The sequence below is a fragment of the Orbicella franksi genome, chromosome 4 (assembly GCF_964199315.1).
Source record: "Orbicella franksi chromosome 4, jaOrbFran1.1, whole genome shotgun sequence".
NCBI lineage: Eukaryota > Metazoa > Cnidaria > Anthozoa > Scleractinia > Merulinidae > Orbicella > Orbicella franksi.
Genome location: NC_138148.1, coordinates 16,550,487 through 16,565,738, shown reverse-complemented (window position 1 = coordinate 16,565,738; position 15,252 = coordinate 16,550,487). Strand labels below are relative to the sequence as shown.

The window sequence follows — 15,252 nt, the reverse complement described above, 5'->3', positions numbered from 1 at the left end:
GTAAACACTATCTTTTGTTCCAATAAATTTGCATGGCTGCTGGACATGCTGGTACGGTGCATACTCTCTATTACATGTTACCAATGAATCTCCTTAAAGATCCATACAGTTCGGTTAAAATGAGGCCTAAATTACTTATAAAGATGTATGAAATTAGAATATCAAAAATTACATTATAATCCAAGTCCCTAGGTGGGAATTTTCGAAATAAATAGAAATTTAAAAGGGACGATTATCATATGAAAAAGTATACATCAAAATTTCCCCTTGAAAAAACCTACTTAACATGTAATTGCACGAATAAAAAATACAAAAGAGATTTTATATAATCTCTCATTTGAAAATGTCTTCTTATCGTAAGAATTGCGTACGCGCTTTTCTTTGCGTCGAAGTGGTGGTAACGATAGACAAAAGTTGGAATGAAAATGGTTGGCCACCATGATGGATCTTCGGTTTGCTCAATTATCTTTTTTCAAGCAAACAGCCCAGTTCTACTAATTGGTCAGATTGTTCCACAAGGATCATTTATCGAATATCTTCTGCATCTTTAGATGACGTAGACTGCACTACACAAAATAATTGCTGGAAGAGCATTTTGCCAGAGACGAAGAAGGCTCTTGAGAACAAGTTAGCTTTAGTTTGAATAGTGGTTTCAAGGGATTCTTTTTATCCCAAGTTTAAATGTTTCCTGTCGACTCTAAAACTGTGACGTCACATGTTATCATTTGCTGTTATGGAGCCTGTATAGGGCAAGCCCAGTAATGCAGAGTGCATTTTGCGTTAGCGTCGGATCCTTTACAGGAACATTTGTATTCGTTGAGAATCGACTTGACTACGTCCAAGTTAGCTTCCTCGCCCAATTCCGTTGTGCAGGTCGCAGAAATAACTTTCTCATCCTGTAGAGAAATTAAACGGAAACTGCTCAAGCTAGCAAATCTTCAACAATGTATGGCCAATTCCACGAATTAAGCTCTTTTTACATGAAAACAGGAAAAAAAAGTTATAGGATCCTAAAACGGTAATTTTGCTCAAATAACTCTAAGGAACCAAACTTAATTGATACCGACAAAATTTCGAAAACAGTTGCATCACCTTTGCGAGAGTACGAGTAATCAAACTTCAAGCCACTTCCTTTCGAAATCTCTGAATGACATACTCCCGTTATTATGAGAAATTTATAAACTCTACAGGGCTTTCTTTGTCGGCCAATACAGTGTCAGAAAGGACTAACCTAAAGGGGAATCTTTCTTTGCAATATTTGCCTCATTAGCATAGGCAATTCAGTTGCTGATCAAGCTTCAAAAATATCAGTTCTGTTCAGCTATTAATACAATTTGGGATAAATTGATCCGCCTCCAGCCAATCAGAAGCGAGCATTTACGGTAGTAGTAATTAACGAATTAACTGATCAATAGAAGCGGTTTTCAGTTGAGTGTCGAAAGTAGTTAGGCAACTGTTTTGGTTTGGGTTTTGGTTTTGCTAGGTTTGAGATTGGCTGAGTTTTCTAATTGGAAAGTAACTGGTTTGGTTTCGGTTTACGACACTTAATTGAAAACCGCAGTAAATTAGTCAGTTAGTTTAGCACAGCTTTACTTACCACAGTGTCTTTAACGGAAGCAGTTTGTGCCTTGGGGACTTCGACTACCTTCTGTTCGCACCAGCTGAAGTTTCCAATGCCACTCGGGCCCGGAACTCCCGGGGGTCCCGGGGGTCCGGTACTCCCGTCATCTCCATTGATCCCCTGGGGCCCTTTATCTCCCCGAGGACCTTTAGAACCATTAGCTCCTGGATAGCCGTCGTTCCCAGGGCTTCCTTTGTTCCCCTTTTCCCCGGGAGGTCCCTTATCTCCCTGTGGCCCTTCCAGCCCGATCGGTCCAGCATCTCCTTTAGGTCCCTTTGAGCCGTTTATTCCTCGCTCGCCGACAGGACCAGGCAAAGAGATTTTTAAATTCACCTGAAAAGAAACGAAGGCGAAACGCTTGAAACTGTTTAGGATGTAACGATGCTCGTAATTTCGCGCTATTGTTCACCGTCACGCGTTTTGCATGTGACATTGACCGATCCGTAAACATTTGGATTTTAGTTTCATCTTGGGTCATTATCATGTACATGTACATTATCATGTACATGTACATTATCATATCTTGCTAGTTTTTTTTTTTTGCATCTCTGCTGCACCGTGCTGACGAGACCCAACCATGTCCACGGTTGCAATCCTTGCCTTTAAGTTTGGACTCTATCATGCATATGTCGTTGACGCGTTAAGTTCTCTACGTAGCAAGCAGCCTTGCTTCATAGTTACATGCTCGTAATTTACATCTAAGCAGTGAGATCATGTACCTTTCAATTTGAAAATATAGTTGAACCTCCGCCGACGGACACCTGTTTGCGGAAACCATTCGTACGCAGACTAAATAGGGGACACCGTCTTCAAACGAACACGGTGTCCCCTATTTTTTCGCCTTTTGGCAATAGTTCATCTTACGTTAATGCCTGGCAAGTTTTAAAGACGTTCTGTACTAAGCAACATTTTGGCCGCGATCGTCTTTAAGTATCTAGCCAAAGAGCACGACAAGAGAATGCCGATGTCCTCAGTAATTTACAATACTATGCACACTGATAGTGCAAAGGTTTACATCCCACCTGTTCAGATATAGCGCTATTCATAGCATCTATCGCCTTGTCAAGTTCGTCATTGAATTGTTCTGAGGTTCGTTTCATCTCTGTCAACTGTAAAAATGAGGAAACGATGGTTAACGTTAACAGTTTTCAAGAGGATATTTTCCATGAAAATATGACGTCGGTGCAGTAGTGTCCTTGTTTTTATCTTAAGGACGGTGCCTACTTTTGTTAGTGTGCACACTTCCTACGTATCACGCAAGGCATGGTTTAAGTGCAACGCGCGCGCTGGGGTTGACCTTGACGCAATCAACTACGCTACCGAGTACACGACTAAAATGAAAGCAAAATTTTCCTACTGTGACCAAATCAAGTTTAATGAACCTGTACTTAAACCAGGAACACCAGAATAGCAGCATATCGCTAACCAGTAACTGTTAATGTCTTCCAGCTGAAAAACTAGCTGTTATCTGTCGAAAATTATATTGAAATCCAACTGTAAACATATACCTGCAGATGGCGTAGTGCGCGCGCAAAACACATTCGCGATACGCAAATGTTTTACTTACTGGGAAGGTGACAGGAAAAAATGTAACGGGCGCCGAAAAAGTTTTAAAAAAAGAACAATAACTTAAAAAAACGCGTGGTTACCCCTACTTTTTATGTTATGAAATGGAAGTGGCAAGCTTATTCAGCGCGTGATTAGTTTCCGGTTGTGAGCAAAATCTATTTAGACTGTATTTTAGCTGAACCAGAGGAAGGCTGTCAGAGACGCTAGAAGCGCTGATGCGACGATTTTGTTATTAAAAACATATCAAAAATGGTTTTTATGTAACCATTTACCATTAAGTTTTAAGATCTTTATAAATATGTTTGCTTTTCTGTATGTAAAGGCGAATTCTAAGAAAATCTGTGAAGAGATATCCTTTCCTTCTTTTTTCAGAAAAATGCTGATGTCAGCATTTTTGTTGAGATTCAAGGCTAATTATCTCGAAAAAAAGTGTGGCTACCCCAGTTTTTCTTTGTGGATTCCAATAGCCCTTGTAAAGATCTATTTTTTCTGCGTGGTCCTAATCTGGCGCAAAAACTTTTGTATTTAGTAGGCACTGTCCTTAAATAATCCCGGTCGGCTGAATTACTGACTGACAGTGACCGACAGAATGACGGACGGACGGACAGACGGGTACACGGACAGATTGACTGACTTAGTTGACTGACTGACTAGCAGACAGACAAAAAACAAAAAACAAACAGACAGAAAGACAGAGACAGACAGAAAGGCAGAAAGACAGACGGACAGACCGACAGACCGACAGACCGACCGACCGACCGACCGACCGACTGACTGACTCACTGACTAACCAACTGACTGACTGACTGACTAACCGACTGACTGACTAACTAACCGACAGACTGACTGACTAACTGACTGGCTGGCTGACTGACTGGCTGGCTGGCTAGCTGGCTGGCTGGCTGGCTAACCTGAACTGACCTCAACTGAGTATTTTGTTAATGCTTGAGTAATCGGAGTTATATATATATATCACAAGATTAGTTATTTATAATAAAATTTAACTTGATCGTTGTCTTTCATATCCTTACCTCGTTTGTCAACGTTTCGTTCAAAGCCTGGAGCTGAGTGAAGATAGGTCCGTGATCGGGATTAAACTGTTGTACAGTATTATTGACCTACAATTAAGTAACAACATTAGTCATTTGACGAAGACCAAACACTTTGAGTAGGTTACATCCACTTTGTTAGAGAAAACAGCCACACACCAATTCGGTGGCTTAATAGCAAATGAAAAAAAAAAAAAAAAAAAAAAAAAAAAAGGTTGAAAATGATCCATAACTTTCAAAACAAAACTGTGCACCAATCAATATAATCATTTTGTGGACGAAACCCTGGTCGTGAACATTCAAATAATAGCGTTTTTAAAACACTACTTTGTTCCGATCATTTCCTTGTCACATTTGGAATTATTTTTGTACGTTTATTTATCATGATGTACAAAGTGGTTCTAACGTTTTAGACTGTGGATAAAACCCCAGTGTATGACCAATCAAATGAAAGCTATTGAGCAGTACTTTCGTTTTTTGGAGGTGCTTTATTAAACGGTCGGAGTGGACGCTAAAGGATCAAGGAAGGCGGGGTAAGGGGCCCTCCTAGATCTGCCACTATACACTTTATTACCAAGAGAGTATGGTAATCTCTTGTTATTACTGATTTAAGGGCATCGAATCCGGGCTCCGAGGATTCCCTTGATACAACGAATATAATCCTACTGATGGCATCCTTACATGGTCGACAATCGCGTAGAACCCGTCTGAAAATTGATTGACAGCATCTCTTGTGGAGTTGAATTCTCTCTTGGCCGCCATGAGGGCGTCTTTGTTTCTTCCTGAATCTTGTAATACTGATTCCTGAAAAACAAACACAAAGGAAAATACTATGCTAGGACTATGTCTGGCTAGGGAATTCCAACTGCATTAAAAATGCCACAGCAACAAGTGATATACACGTGATGCACACATGCGTACACGTGATGAACACATGTGTACACGTGATGTACATATGCGTACATCAGCGGGCGCGCGCGGATGGGCAAAATTGGAGAAGATTAAACGGATTGCATCATGGTTAACTTTAAAAACAGCGGCCAGGCTTTTTTAAGCAGCTTTAAAATTTGTATCTTGCAGATAAAAAAAATTGTAAGGCTGCCAATTTGAAGTTTTGAAATAATAGTTGAGAAAAAAAAACCGAATAGAATCACTCGAGATTCTTTGACCTAGCCCCTTTAACAAATCAAGGACACGGTATTGAAGCATTCCCTTTCAATTTCAAGAGGATGCTGAATAGAGGCTCTTGGCTTAATATTTCTCCAAACGACTCAGTTATTAATAATCACTGAATGCCGGCAAAATGTAAAGTCTAATAAAGCAATCTTACCGCTTCTTCTCGAAGGGAAGAGATGTTAGCTTGAAGCTCCTCCAAAATGTCGTAAAATGGCGATAAGTTCATCGCAAATGCATTTGACTGCTGATTTGACCTGTTCTTTGCTGTCTGCGTCGTTTGTTGGCTGTTAGGCGATGTACCTTAATAATTCAAATAATGTGATCGTCACTAATTGCAAATCAAATAAACGGTATTACTCATTTTCCTGCTTATCATCGCTATGGCTTGGCACCGCGTTGAAAATTAAATCTAAGGTCGTCCTTCCAAGCTAGGTCTTTCTATCTTGTTGGATTGTCAACAGGTGCTTAAAGATAGCGAGCATAAGGTGACCTTCTATTAGCACAATACACACAAAAACCAAAAATAAAAACAAACAAAAATAATCAAAATAAAATGGCAAAACCGATGGAGCAAGGCACTCTCTCCTCCACTCAAAGTTCGGCAATGAGGCGCTTAGTAGCTATATATGACCACGTGACCTTTTTTTCTTTTTTTGCTAACACACTTTCAGACCATTGAAAGTACATGCATGTAGCTTTGGGTTCTTTGAGAGCCAGAGCTCTGAACGAGATCAAATGATGCTTTTACAAAAATTGTCCCACCTGTTTAACTGAACATTCTAGTAAATGTATTGGTTTATATATTTGGGCACGAAAATCCTGATTTTAACTCACAAAATCTAGCCATTTGGCGCTTGCCAACATTCCCGATAATTCTTCCATTCGATTCTAGTAAAAAAGACATGCATATTTCTACATGCTCTTGTTGGTCTTTGTTTATCGCGTAGCCAAGAGTTGCAATGGCTGAATGCCATGCACGGCTGGTAAGCAGTGTGCCAGAACATTCCATCCATGACGTCATTTACTAACAAGCCTTCGCTTCGCGTCACTGCACTGATTTGCGCTATAGTGTGTAAAACCAGGAAATTTTGAGCGTGCATTATCTAAATAGATTGAAATGTGGCACAACGAACAACTGTTTAGGTAAAATATATGTTCCAGTAACAGCGAAGTTTCGCATAAGAATCTCAATGTAAAAGGATGAGGTGGATAAATTGGGTGGAAGAGCAGAGTCGAACCCTCCCCTTATGGACTCCTCCACAATATGGACACCTCTGCAGATTAATATAACATTCAACTCACTTACTCCCAGAGAAACCAATGTCAATATGCCAGCTACTCCTGTAATACGGACACCTTCATAATTTGGACACTTAGCTCTACCTCATTGGCTTCCGTAGTTAAGATGTTCGACTCAGTAGAGTGGGCCCCTATAAGCATCATCTCCTTGCCTTGAATTTGTTAGAAAATGGACAGAAAATTGTGCAGTGTAGCCACTGCTGTTAGACTTAATTTTCTGCCTCATTCACCTCTCGTTCGTCAATCTGACGCTTGGTAACTTTCACTGAGTCATTGACAGAAAGCTAGACGTAGTTATGGGGAAGTTCGGCTAAATAACTGAAGTCAAAAATTTCATAGCTGACAGCTGTAAAAGAATAATGCAAGGTGTTTTAGTCTTGCCCAGAGACATTATAGTACTGCGATTGTATGAACCCAAAGAAGTAAATTGAATTTTGCTTCAATGTTTTTAATTTGCAAATTCTGGGAAACTTCCTCATGCCTGTAAAATGTTTTGTACTTTGTGTCTGAATGCGGTTGGGATAAAAAAAATCTTAAAGCCAACTTACCTGTCGTCGAAATCTTCTCAGTTTGGCTGCGATCCGTAAAATTTATACGAGCTTTACTATCTGGGCTGGTCAACGATTGCAGAAGTTTTATACTTATTGGGATAATACCGAATCTGCCCTGGAAATAGAACAGTTCCTACTAAGCTAAGCAGTAGTAACGGACCGACTAGAAAACAAAACTCGCTATGAAGCGTTTAAAATGATATTTCCGCAAGGTGGATTAGAATATAATTATAGTTCGGAAAAGTTTATGATAAAGCACTTCAATTGTTTAGAACGTCTGCGTTTATCGGCAGCATCAACTGCGTTTAGTAAACCTAAAGATAAGTTTTGATCGGCAAACCAAGATTAACTGGACCTTATATACGCAGCATGAAAGATTGGCGTTCCAGGCTTCTTAATATGGTTCAACATCATGCAACAGCAACCTTACCTGTGTTTCTACAAGTGCAGTGATCAGGTCCCAATATTCCAAGAGTCATAAGAATGATAATAGTTAAGGAGCACACCGAGAGAAACAAAACTAGAAACTGGAGCAAACGATGAATGCACAAACAACTGCAACATTGCGTGTTTGGGAAGTGACTTGGGTTCGGTTTGACGGATCTGTTGTCTTTGCGGCGCTTTTCTTTCCTTTTTGCAGGTTTCTGTCGTTCGTTCTTCTTTCGAACCCCTTGTTTAATTTTCGGTGTTTCCCGGAGGGTAACATAGGAAGAATCAGAGCCAAGGCGAGGTTTGTTATTGGACGCTATATACAGTTTCGGTTCACGGTCGCCTTCGGGTGTTACAGAGCGATCAGTCATTGCGCTCGCGAACACTGATAACTTGGATGGACCCAAGATTCGGCGATCATCGGCGGACAGTCGGCGACTAGGAATATTACCGTTGATCCATTCTCAGGTTCGTGCGGTAAGTCTGTCTTGTAAGGAAACCGAAATATTTATCCCATCCACGTGGTAATAATATTGTGCTTAATGACAAGTGATGTATAGTATGCAAGTGGACTAATAATGATGCAGAACCCGCCAAACGACTGACTAGTTATTGGCTAATAATGTTACAAGTATGCGAAACATGAAATTGGCCCCAGGGCTTTCGTTTGGAGGTATTGTTGACATCTTGCACCGAACTGAAGAGAGAGATTTAATTTTGCAAATTTCTAATAAATCGGCGGAAATAGAAAGTAAAACTGTTGACATACTTCGTTGTTCTTGGCATGTGACAAACCTTTCTTTCGGTAAGACTTAATAATCCTATATTGATACGGTAAAAGCAAGGTTTTCAAAAAAAACAGCAGGATTATTCGGAAGACCGTGCCAAATTCAGAACCGGACATTCACTTTTCTTACTCTCTTGGCAGCATATGAAACGTCAAGGCAAAGGAAAAGGTTATTGGAAACGATAAATAGAACAGTCCTAACTTACTTAAAATGGCCACAGCGGAATCGAACGGGCAATAAAGCACTTTTAGGCACAGTCTGAATGGGGTTTAATTGAGGCCCCGTCCTCACAACGCCGGGGAAATGTGAAAATGTCGCTTTATTTCAACAGTTAGGAATTTAGTCCACACTAACCCGGACCGAAAACGGAGCTTTCTGAAAGCGCTCTTCAGACTGGAAGAATTTGAAAACGCCGGCTTTGTGTTTTAGAGCGGACGGAAAAGATTTTGAACATGGAAATTTTCGAAAACGAATTTGTGTTTGAGTTTTCCTCCAACACAAATCCAAAATGACCGGTGATTGTTACGTTTTCAAATTTCTCTGGCGTAGTGTGAACGGGGCCTCGGTGTCGACTATACCGTGTTAATGGTAAATCATACAATGGAAAATCTGCCTTGGCCTGCCGAGGAAGTAAATACATAGATTATCAATCGGAACAGCGGTCCTTTGAGTCCAAAACGTCAACAAATTCCCGCACATCAAAGTCCCTTGTACAAAGTTGTATGTACAGTTCTGTTTGCGTAGGCTAGTGAGTGACATTACTAATCTTAAGGCAAATTACAAAAGTAATTCCTCACACATTGCCTAGGCCTTATTTTGGAGATAGATCTGACAGCATTTTGAAATTGTTATGGCCCTGGCTGGGAGTGTGTCATGGTCCTATCATCTGCCCATAAAGTTTGAACTTTCAAGTAGAAGTTAAAATAAAGATAAATATACAGGGCTACTTAGTGAAGATGGCAAACAAAAATGAAGAACAATATACCTTTTACCTAGGTAAATCAGTATCTACTTGAACATGTCTTTAAATCTTGTTGTCTGATATAAGTTTTGTTTCGATATTGCTCATGTAAATCGAAAGTGCAGAATAAGTGTGACTCCTAGAATCCAGGCGAAAAAGCCGAGTTGGCGAAAAAATTGTTAGTAGACCTTGACAACAAATTGCTCGCAGATTTTCTTTCTTTTCAGTCGTTGAAAGAGCAAACTGAGACTAGACAAAGCGTAATCTTCAAACATGCTTCTGACTGATTGAATGAATTTGCATTTAAGGAATACCTTGTAAGATACCGCATACCGAGAGACTAAATTTTGAAACTTGCGAGGCCAATTATGAAATGATAAAAATGTGCTTACCTGAATTGTTACATGAACAGCTGGGCCCGACTTTTCCCATCATTAGCAGAATGGCAAGCAATACTGCTATCGCAGCAATGAAAACGATTAGAAACATCAAAACAAGACGAATTATCCCATCTCTTCTTCTTCGTCTTTGTCTTGCATGTTTATCTGAAGGTTGCGAACTTCGTTTGTCTTTCATGTTCCTCAAGTCCGTTCCTGGTCCTACATTGTCGTACACAACATCAGGCCCTTTTAGCTGTCTCGGTTTTACCGCATTGTTCGTGTTTCTTTGCAGTGTATTGTATGCGCTGTTCGATCCAGCTTCGTCATACAACCTATTTCCAATTGCGTTTAAACTAGTGTTGCTTTTTCGTTCCGCGAGGTTCTTTGAACTTGCGGAGAGTGTCGGATTAAGGAAGCCGTTTTCGTAGTGGCGAGCCATCTGCGAGAGAATATTAAACTGAAGAAACAACTTCAAAGTTTAGATATGCTTTGGTTTCAAAACTCCATTATAGCAGCGGAAGGTCACAAGACTTGTTCAGCTTCAATAATAATTCATTTGCGTACAAGCCTGTTTATTAATTTCACGTTTCAGTGAGCAAATACGCAAAGACTCTTTGAAATATCGAGTGGGAAACACAACGGGAACACAAGAGATCGCAAGGGTGTGATTGGCTGAGCAAAAATTACAAGGGTTAACCCGTGATGGACAAGAGAAGTCAAGACATGTTAAGACGTGAAAAGTTGAACTAAAAGGGAGATTTAAGGATTACTTTATTTGCTCTTTTTTTTGCAGACGACAATGGAAGTTCATTTCTATGCGTAAGCAGACATGTACGGCAGTCACTTACAACTCCCAATGGAACCGCTCATTTTAAACTGATGTAGCCGCTTTGTTCTCTTTTCTTTTTTTGCAAGTGTTGTTTAAAATGGGGAGAGAGCACGTTTTATTTTATGTAATGTTCCGCAAGGCTGGCGTGACTCTCTCGTGTAGTAACATTTAACTCCAGTTCAATAGAAGAGTACTTTGCTTTCATTCATACGTTGTGCGTGAATTAAGGCAGGTTGTTGGTAAGCGTCTGAGCAAATGAAAAAGAATAAATAGCATATTTCCCTTGACAGGCGAATACTGCGTGTAAGAGAATACAAGACGCATAGAACAGATGAACTTGTTAGAATTGTAGATACGCTCAAATATCGAGGGACTGGCAACAGCCTCTCTCACAGGATTCTTTGTCACCATACGAGGAACGGTTCAGTCCGTCACCGAGAAACGAATTAAACAACATTTTTAGTCTACAAAATCTGCAACCCACGCAGAACTAGGCCCCGGAAATAACATACTGTTTTGTTATTACGACGTTTTTATCAGTCCGAAACAACGAACTTCCGGCTATAGATGCTCGGAGTTTGTATTGCCAAATTTCCTTACATGGTCAAATATCCTTATGTCAGGGAATGTGTTCATATCGATGATGTAACAAAGACGTAACTGCGACTAAGTAGTAGGAGGGCACGTGACATTTCATCGTTTATTACAGACTGATTCTTTTAGTGTGTGCCTGAATAGCAATCTTGATGTGACTCAAACGTTTTTTTGCTATACTGTGAGAATTTCCGCTCTATAGCAGCATTCTATTAAAGATTTTCAAGCGAAGGGAACTGGCCTCTTCTTTTTTAATCACATCCGCGTCATTTTCCAAAAAAAAAAAAAAAAAAAAAAATATCGTGACATGCGTTCAAACAGACTGTTAAACTTTTTAGAAATAGCCGATTTCAAAGTTTGCTGGTTGTTTCGGGGCTGACGCAAAATTTGCTTGTAAACAGCTCTCTTAAGTTTCTATAGAAGGACAGCAGTTTTATGATCGACAAACGACGGTCAAGAGACCGTCAAAAAATAAGCAAAATTAAGAAGCAAATAAGCTAGAGAGGTTTGTTTTTTGTTTGTTTTTGTTTTTGTTTTTTTTAAGTACATTGGCAAGTAGTTGAATGCACGGTGATCTGTAGACTGTAGAGTGGTAAAACAAAAATAAATAATAAATAAATAAATAAATAAATAAATAAATAAATAAATAAATAAATAAATAAATAAATAAATAAATAAATAAATAAATAAAAAGAAAACCCTGGAGGGGCCCTGGGCATTCGAAGCCAAACAATTTTATTTTCGTAAAGCTTGATTAATAATGATATTTTAACGGGAAGCTTTCTCACCCGTAGGTGATCTACAGAAAGGTCCCGAAGATTTAGATGAGGCTATTCAGTCTGTCCTCTTAAAGCTTACAAGACTATTAAGTCTGCTTGCTTCCCGGCCGATTTTACATGTATATGTCATATATTTTTTCTATTGTCGATATTTCTTATATTTTTTTCCTGCGAATATCTAAAACAGTACTTTGATTATATCTATTTTTTTGCTTCATCTTCTCCCCTCGGATCCCTCTCTTGTTCATTCATCCTTGCTAAGTCTTCCTCCTTTTCTTGTAGTTCTTTCTTCTTTGTCTCGTATATATCAGTGGTAAAAGCATCCGCCGTCAGCTCACTCGCTTTCATTTCTTCCCAAACGCTCTCCAAAAGTTCTGAACTCGTTGCATTTCGTAGTCGTCGTCCAAACACAATCATGTCCATACGCTCTTTGGAAAGCAACCTACAACCGTCCGTCAAACAGAGTTCGCTTGCCTTGCCGGCGTCAAACGCCGGGAAAAATATCAAACCTGAATACTGCGCTAAAACGTCCAGTGGAACTTGAGAGTCCTGTAACTTATGCTCGAAGCTCACAGGTTCGTTTGGTACTACAAAAGCTCCGAGAACTGATTGCTTGATGTTATCCTCAGCTAAAATAACTTTGTACAAGTGTGTTGGTACTGCGACGTTGTTAGCGCCTATAACCTAAGGATCAAGAAACACAACCTTGAAAACTAAACTCTGCAGCACAACACTTTTAGCTGGGTAACATGCGCTTATCGGGGAATCTTTGTTTACAACATTTGCCTAAACTACAAAAAATACCAGCTATGGTGCGAATAACTGTTAGCTACTGTGCCAAGTTAGTCGTACATACTGTGGTCGTTCACTTTAGTGCTATATTCGTAAGCAGTGACTACCAAAAGTCAGAAAGATATATCTTTTTATTCAATTTATTACATATCTCGGGCGCAGTATGGAGAAACAACATCGAGGTAAGTGTTACGAATTACCGACAACTTACCGACATCTTACCGACATCTTACCGACACGTCACCGACTGTCGGTTTTGTTTTTTGTTTGGTTTTTGGGCAAAACCTATCGGCCTTCTATCGGACAACCGTCGGCCGACAGTCGACCGACAGACGGCCGACAAACGGCCAACAGACGGCGACATAAGACCGACAGGTTTTTTCGGGAGCTGCTCTTCACAATTACCCTGATTTGTGTGGCTAAAATTTCCACAAAGCATGAATGAAACATTTCTCACCGGGCAATTTCGATTTCAATTCGATTCAATAAAATCATATTTCCTTTAATATTACACCCAAAGAGCTAAAACTTTCATCAAGTTTCACAATGTTTGTACATCTAATGACACATCTTCTAATGACACAAATTGTAACCATTGACCTCAAAAGTATACTAACCTCATATTTGACAATCTTCTTTCCATCCTCTTCTTTTGGTAAGTACAATGGCCCTGACACGATGTAAACATCAGAGTATCTTTTTGCCAAGCTTCTGCAGTAAGCTTCCAGTCTGTACCAAAAGTTGCAATTATTATCCAAGTCTTGTGGTACAATGTTTGACAAGTAGAATGTTTCATTCATTGCATCTTGATCATACTTGTTGTTGCCTGAAAGGATTGACAGTATTCAATTCTTTCGACTCTTCAGTCAATTCTAGCGAAGCGTATCGCTGACCCTCCCTCCCTCCTGCAGGCATAAATGGAGCAGTTGCTACATGTAATGTCTGAATGCCGAGAGCAAATTCCCAAGTCTCTCTTAAACTTGATACACACAGCTAAAAGCAACCTCGTTCCCAGGGTCTCTCTTCTTCCCATCCCCTGTTGCATTTGAGTTTCTGACAAATTTGCAAAGCTCAATAATGTACTGTTTCCAACAAATGAATTTCATCGCTTTAATGGCAATGCAGAAGTGCACATTATTTTTTGGACTTTGTGGCATAGGCTGCATCGATCAAGATGCAAGCTTGCAGTTTTTAAGCTCACATGAATTTACTCTCTACGTTATTACAAAAACAAAAACAAAATGAATTAGTTCATGTTCTTATAGCCATGCATCTATTGAGTTATGAAGCTTGAATTGCTCTTTGCAACCCTACTGCACTGCTCTTAAGATCACATGAATTTACTCTCTACGTTATTGTAAAAACAAAAACAAAAGGAATTAGATCATTTTCTTGTAGCCATGCATCTATTAAGTTACCAAGCTTGAATTGCTCTCTGCTACACCTCAACCAACTCTTATGCTTTTGTTGTGCTTACCAAACAACCTCATGAATCCGTAACTCAACAGATGTACAATAAGGACGAAACAATAAGTCATATTCGTATTCTCGGCATCGGACTGGAGCTACCTTGCAGTGGTTGCTCATTACAAAGAGATAAATGTCATTTGCATTTGAAGAGACTCCTAGCATTAACCTCAATTGCAAGCTACTTCCAGTCCAATACCGAGAAAAAGAAAATGGTCGTTTCGTGCGTGATAGCTGAGTCACAAGTGGTCGACACGAGTGCATATCATTATCAATGAATCGTAAGATAAGTCAGTGTTACAAATCATAGATGACATCGACATCGTTCAAGGCTCTCTCTTATTTTACAAGGGAGGCAAAGGAGAGAGAGCCTGGGAACGAGGTTGAGAGAGTGGTACTAACTTGCAGGTGCCATGTGTCCCCTTGACCACCCACTGTCCCAGTAGTCGTCATTATTTGACTGGAAGACCGCAGGGATGTTTAGATCGGGCTTAAACGCAGAGTGTATCCTATTCGCCTCTCCTTTCACTTTGTGTCGGGTCAAATGTTCGAGCACCCACCGAGGAGTTTTCTTCGCTTGGTCGTAACACAAGACGTGATTTTTATAACGCAGGTAATCCGGAGACCTCTGTGGGAGACCATACTTGAGTAGCTTATCCTCCTCAGTATCACTCTTTCCTGGCAAATTGTCCACTTGGTCAAGATCTGTCTCGACTCGAAGAGGGCTTATGGTCCTCAGTTCGCGTCCCTGCTTGAGATTGTCGTGCTTTGCTACTATTTCTTCGATTTCTTTCTTAGCGGAAACATTCTCTTTCTCGGTATCCGAGGTCTCATAGTATATTTTCGTCAACCCAGCGCCGACAATTATTCCAGTTAAAATGCTGCCAAAGCCTTTAAACTGCGACCGAAGTTTAGTCAGCCAAGCGGCCATGTTGGAAACTGAAAGAACACTGGGGCGAGAAGGTGCA

The 15,252-nt window shown here is 40.0% G+C and overlaps 2 protein-coding genes across 3 annotated transcripts; both read right to left on the bottom strand.

Moving 5' to 3' along the window:
• Positions 1-10,322, bottom strand: LOC145484747 (uncharacterized). Of its 2 annotated transcripts, none has more exons than XM_081463380.1 (7): positions 7,696-8,520; positions 5,570-5,715; positions 4,921-5,043; positions 4,222-4,308; positions 2,644-2,730; positions 1,598-1,954; positions 1-896 (listed from the first exon to the last, which is right to left on the bottom strand). In XM_081463380.1, exons 1-7 carry the CDS (start codon positions 8,063-8,065, stop codon positions 732-734), a joined length of 1,335 nt encoding a protein of 444 aa, XP_081319506.1. In that variant the 5' UTR covers positions 8,066-8,520; the 3' UTR covers positions 1-731. The 2 variants fall into 2 exon arrangements, with proteins under 2 accessions (XP_081319506.1, XP_081319505.1); XM_081463379.1 differs by lacking the exon at positions 7,696-8,520 and adding an exon at positions 9,836-10,322 and having other exon boundaries at positions 244-896.
• A 1,580-nt stretch (positions 10,323-11,902) lies between these two features.
• LOC145484758 (nuclease EXOG, mitochondrial-like) lies at positions 11,903-15,215 on the bottom strand. The gene is made up of 3 exons (XM_081463394.1): positions 14,687-15,215; positions 13,435-13,643; positions 11,903-12,709 (listed from the first exon to the last, which is right to left on the bottom strand). The coding sequence occupies exons 1-3, from the start codon at positions 15,213-15,215 to the stop codon at positions 12,227-12,229; spliced, it is 1,221 nt and encodes a 406-aa protein (XP_081319520.1). The 3' UTR covers positions 11,903-12,226.
• Between the last annotated feature and the right edge of the window lie 37 nt (positions 15,216-15,252).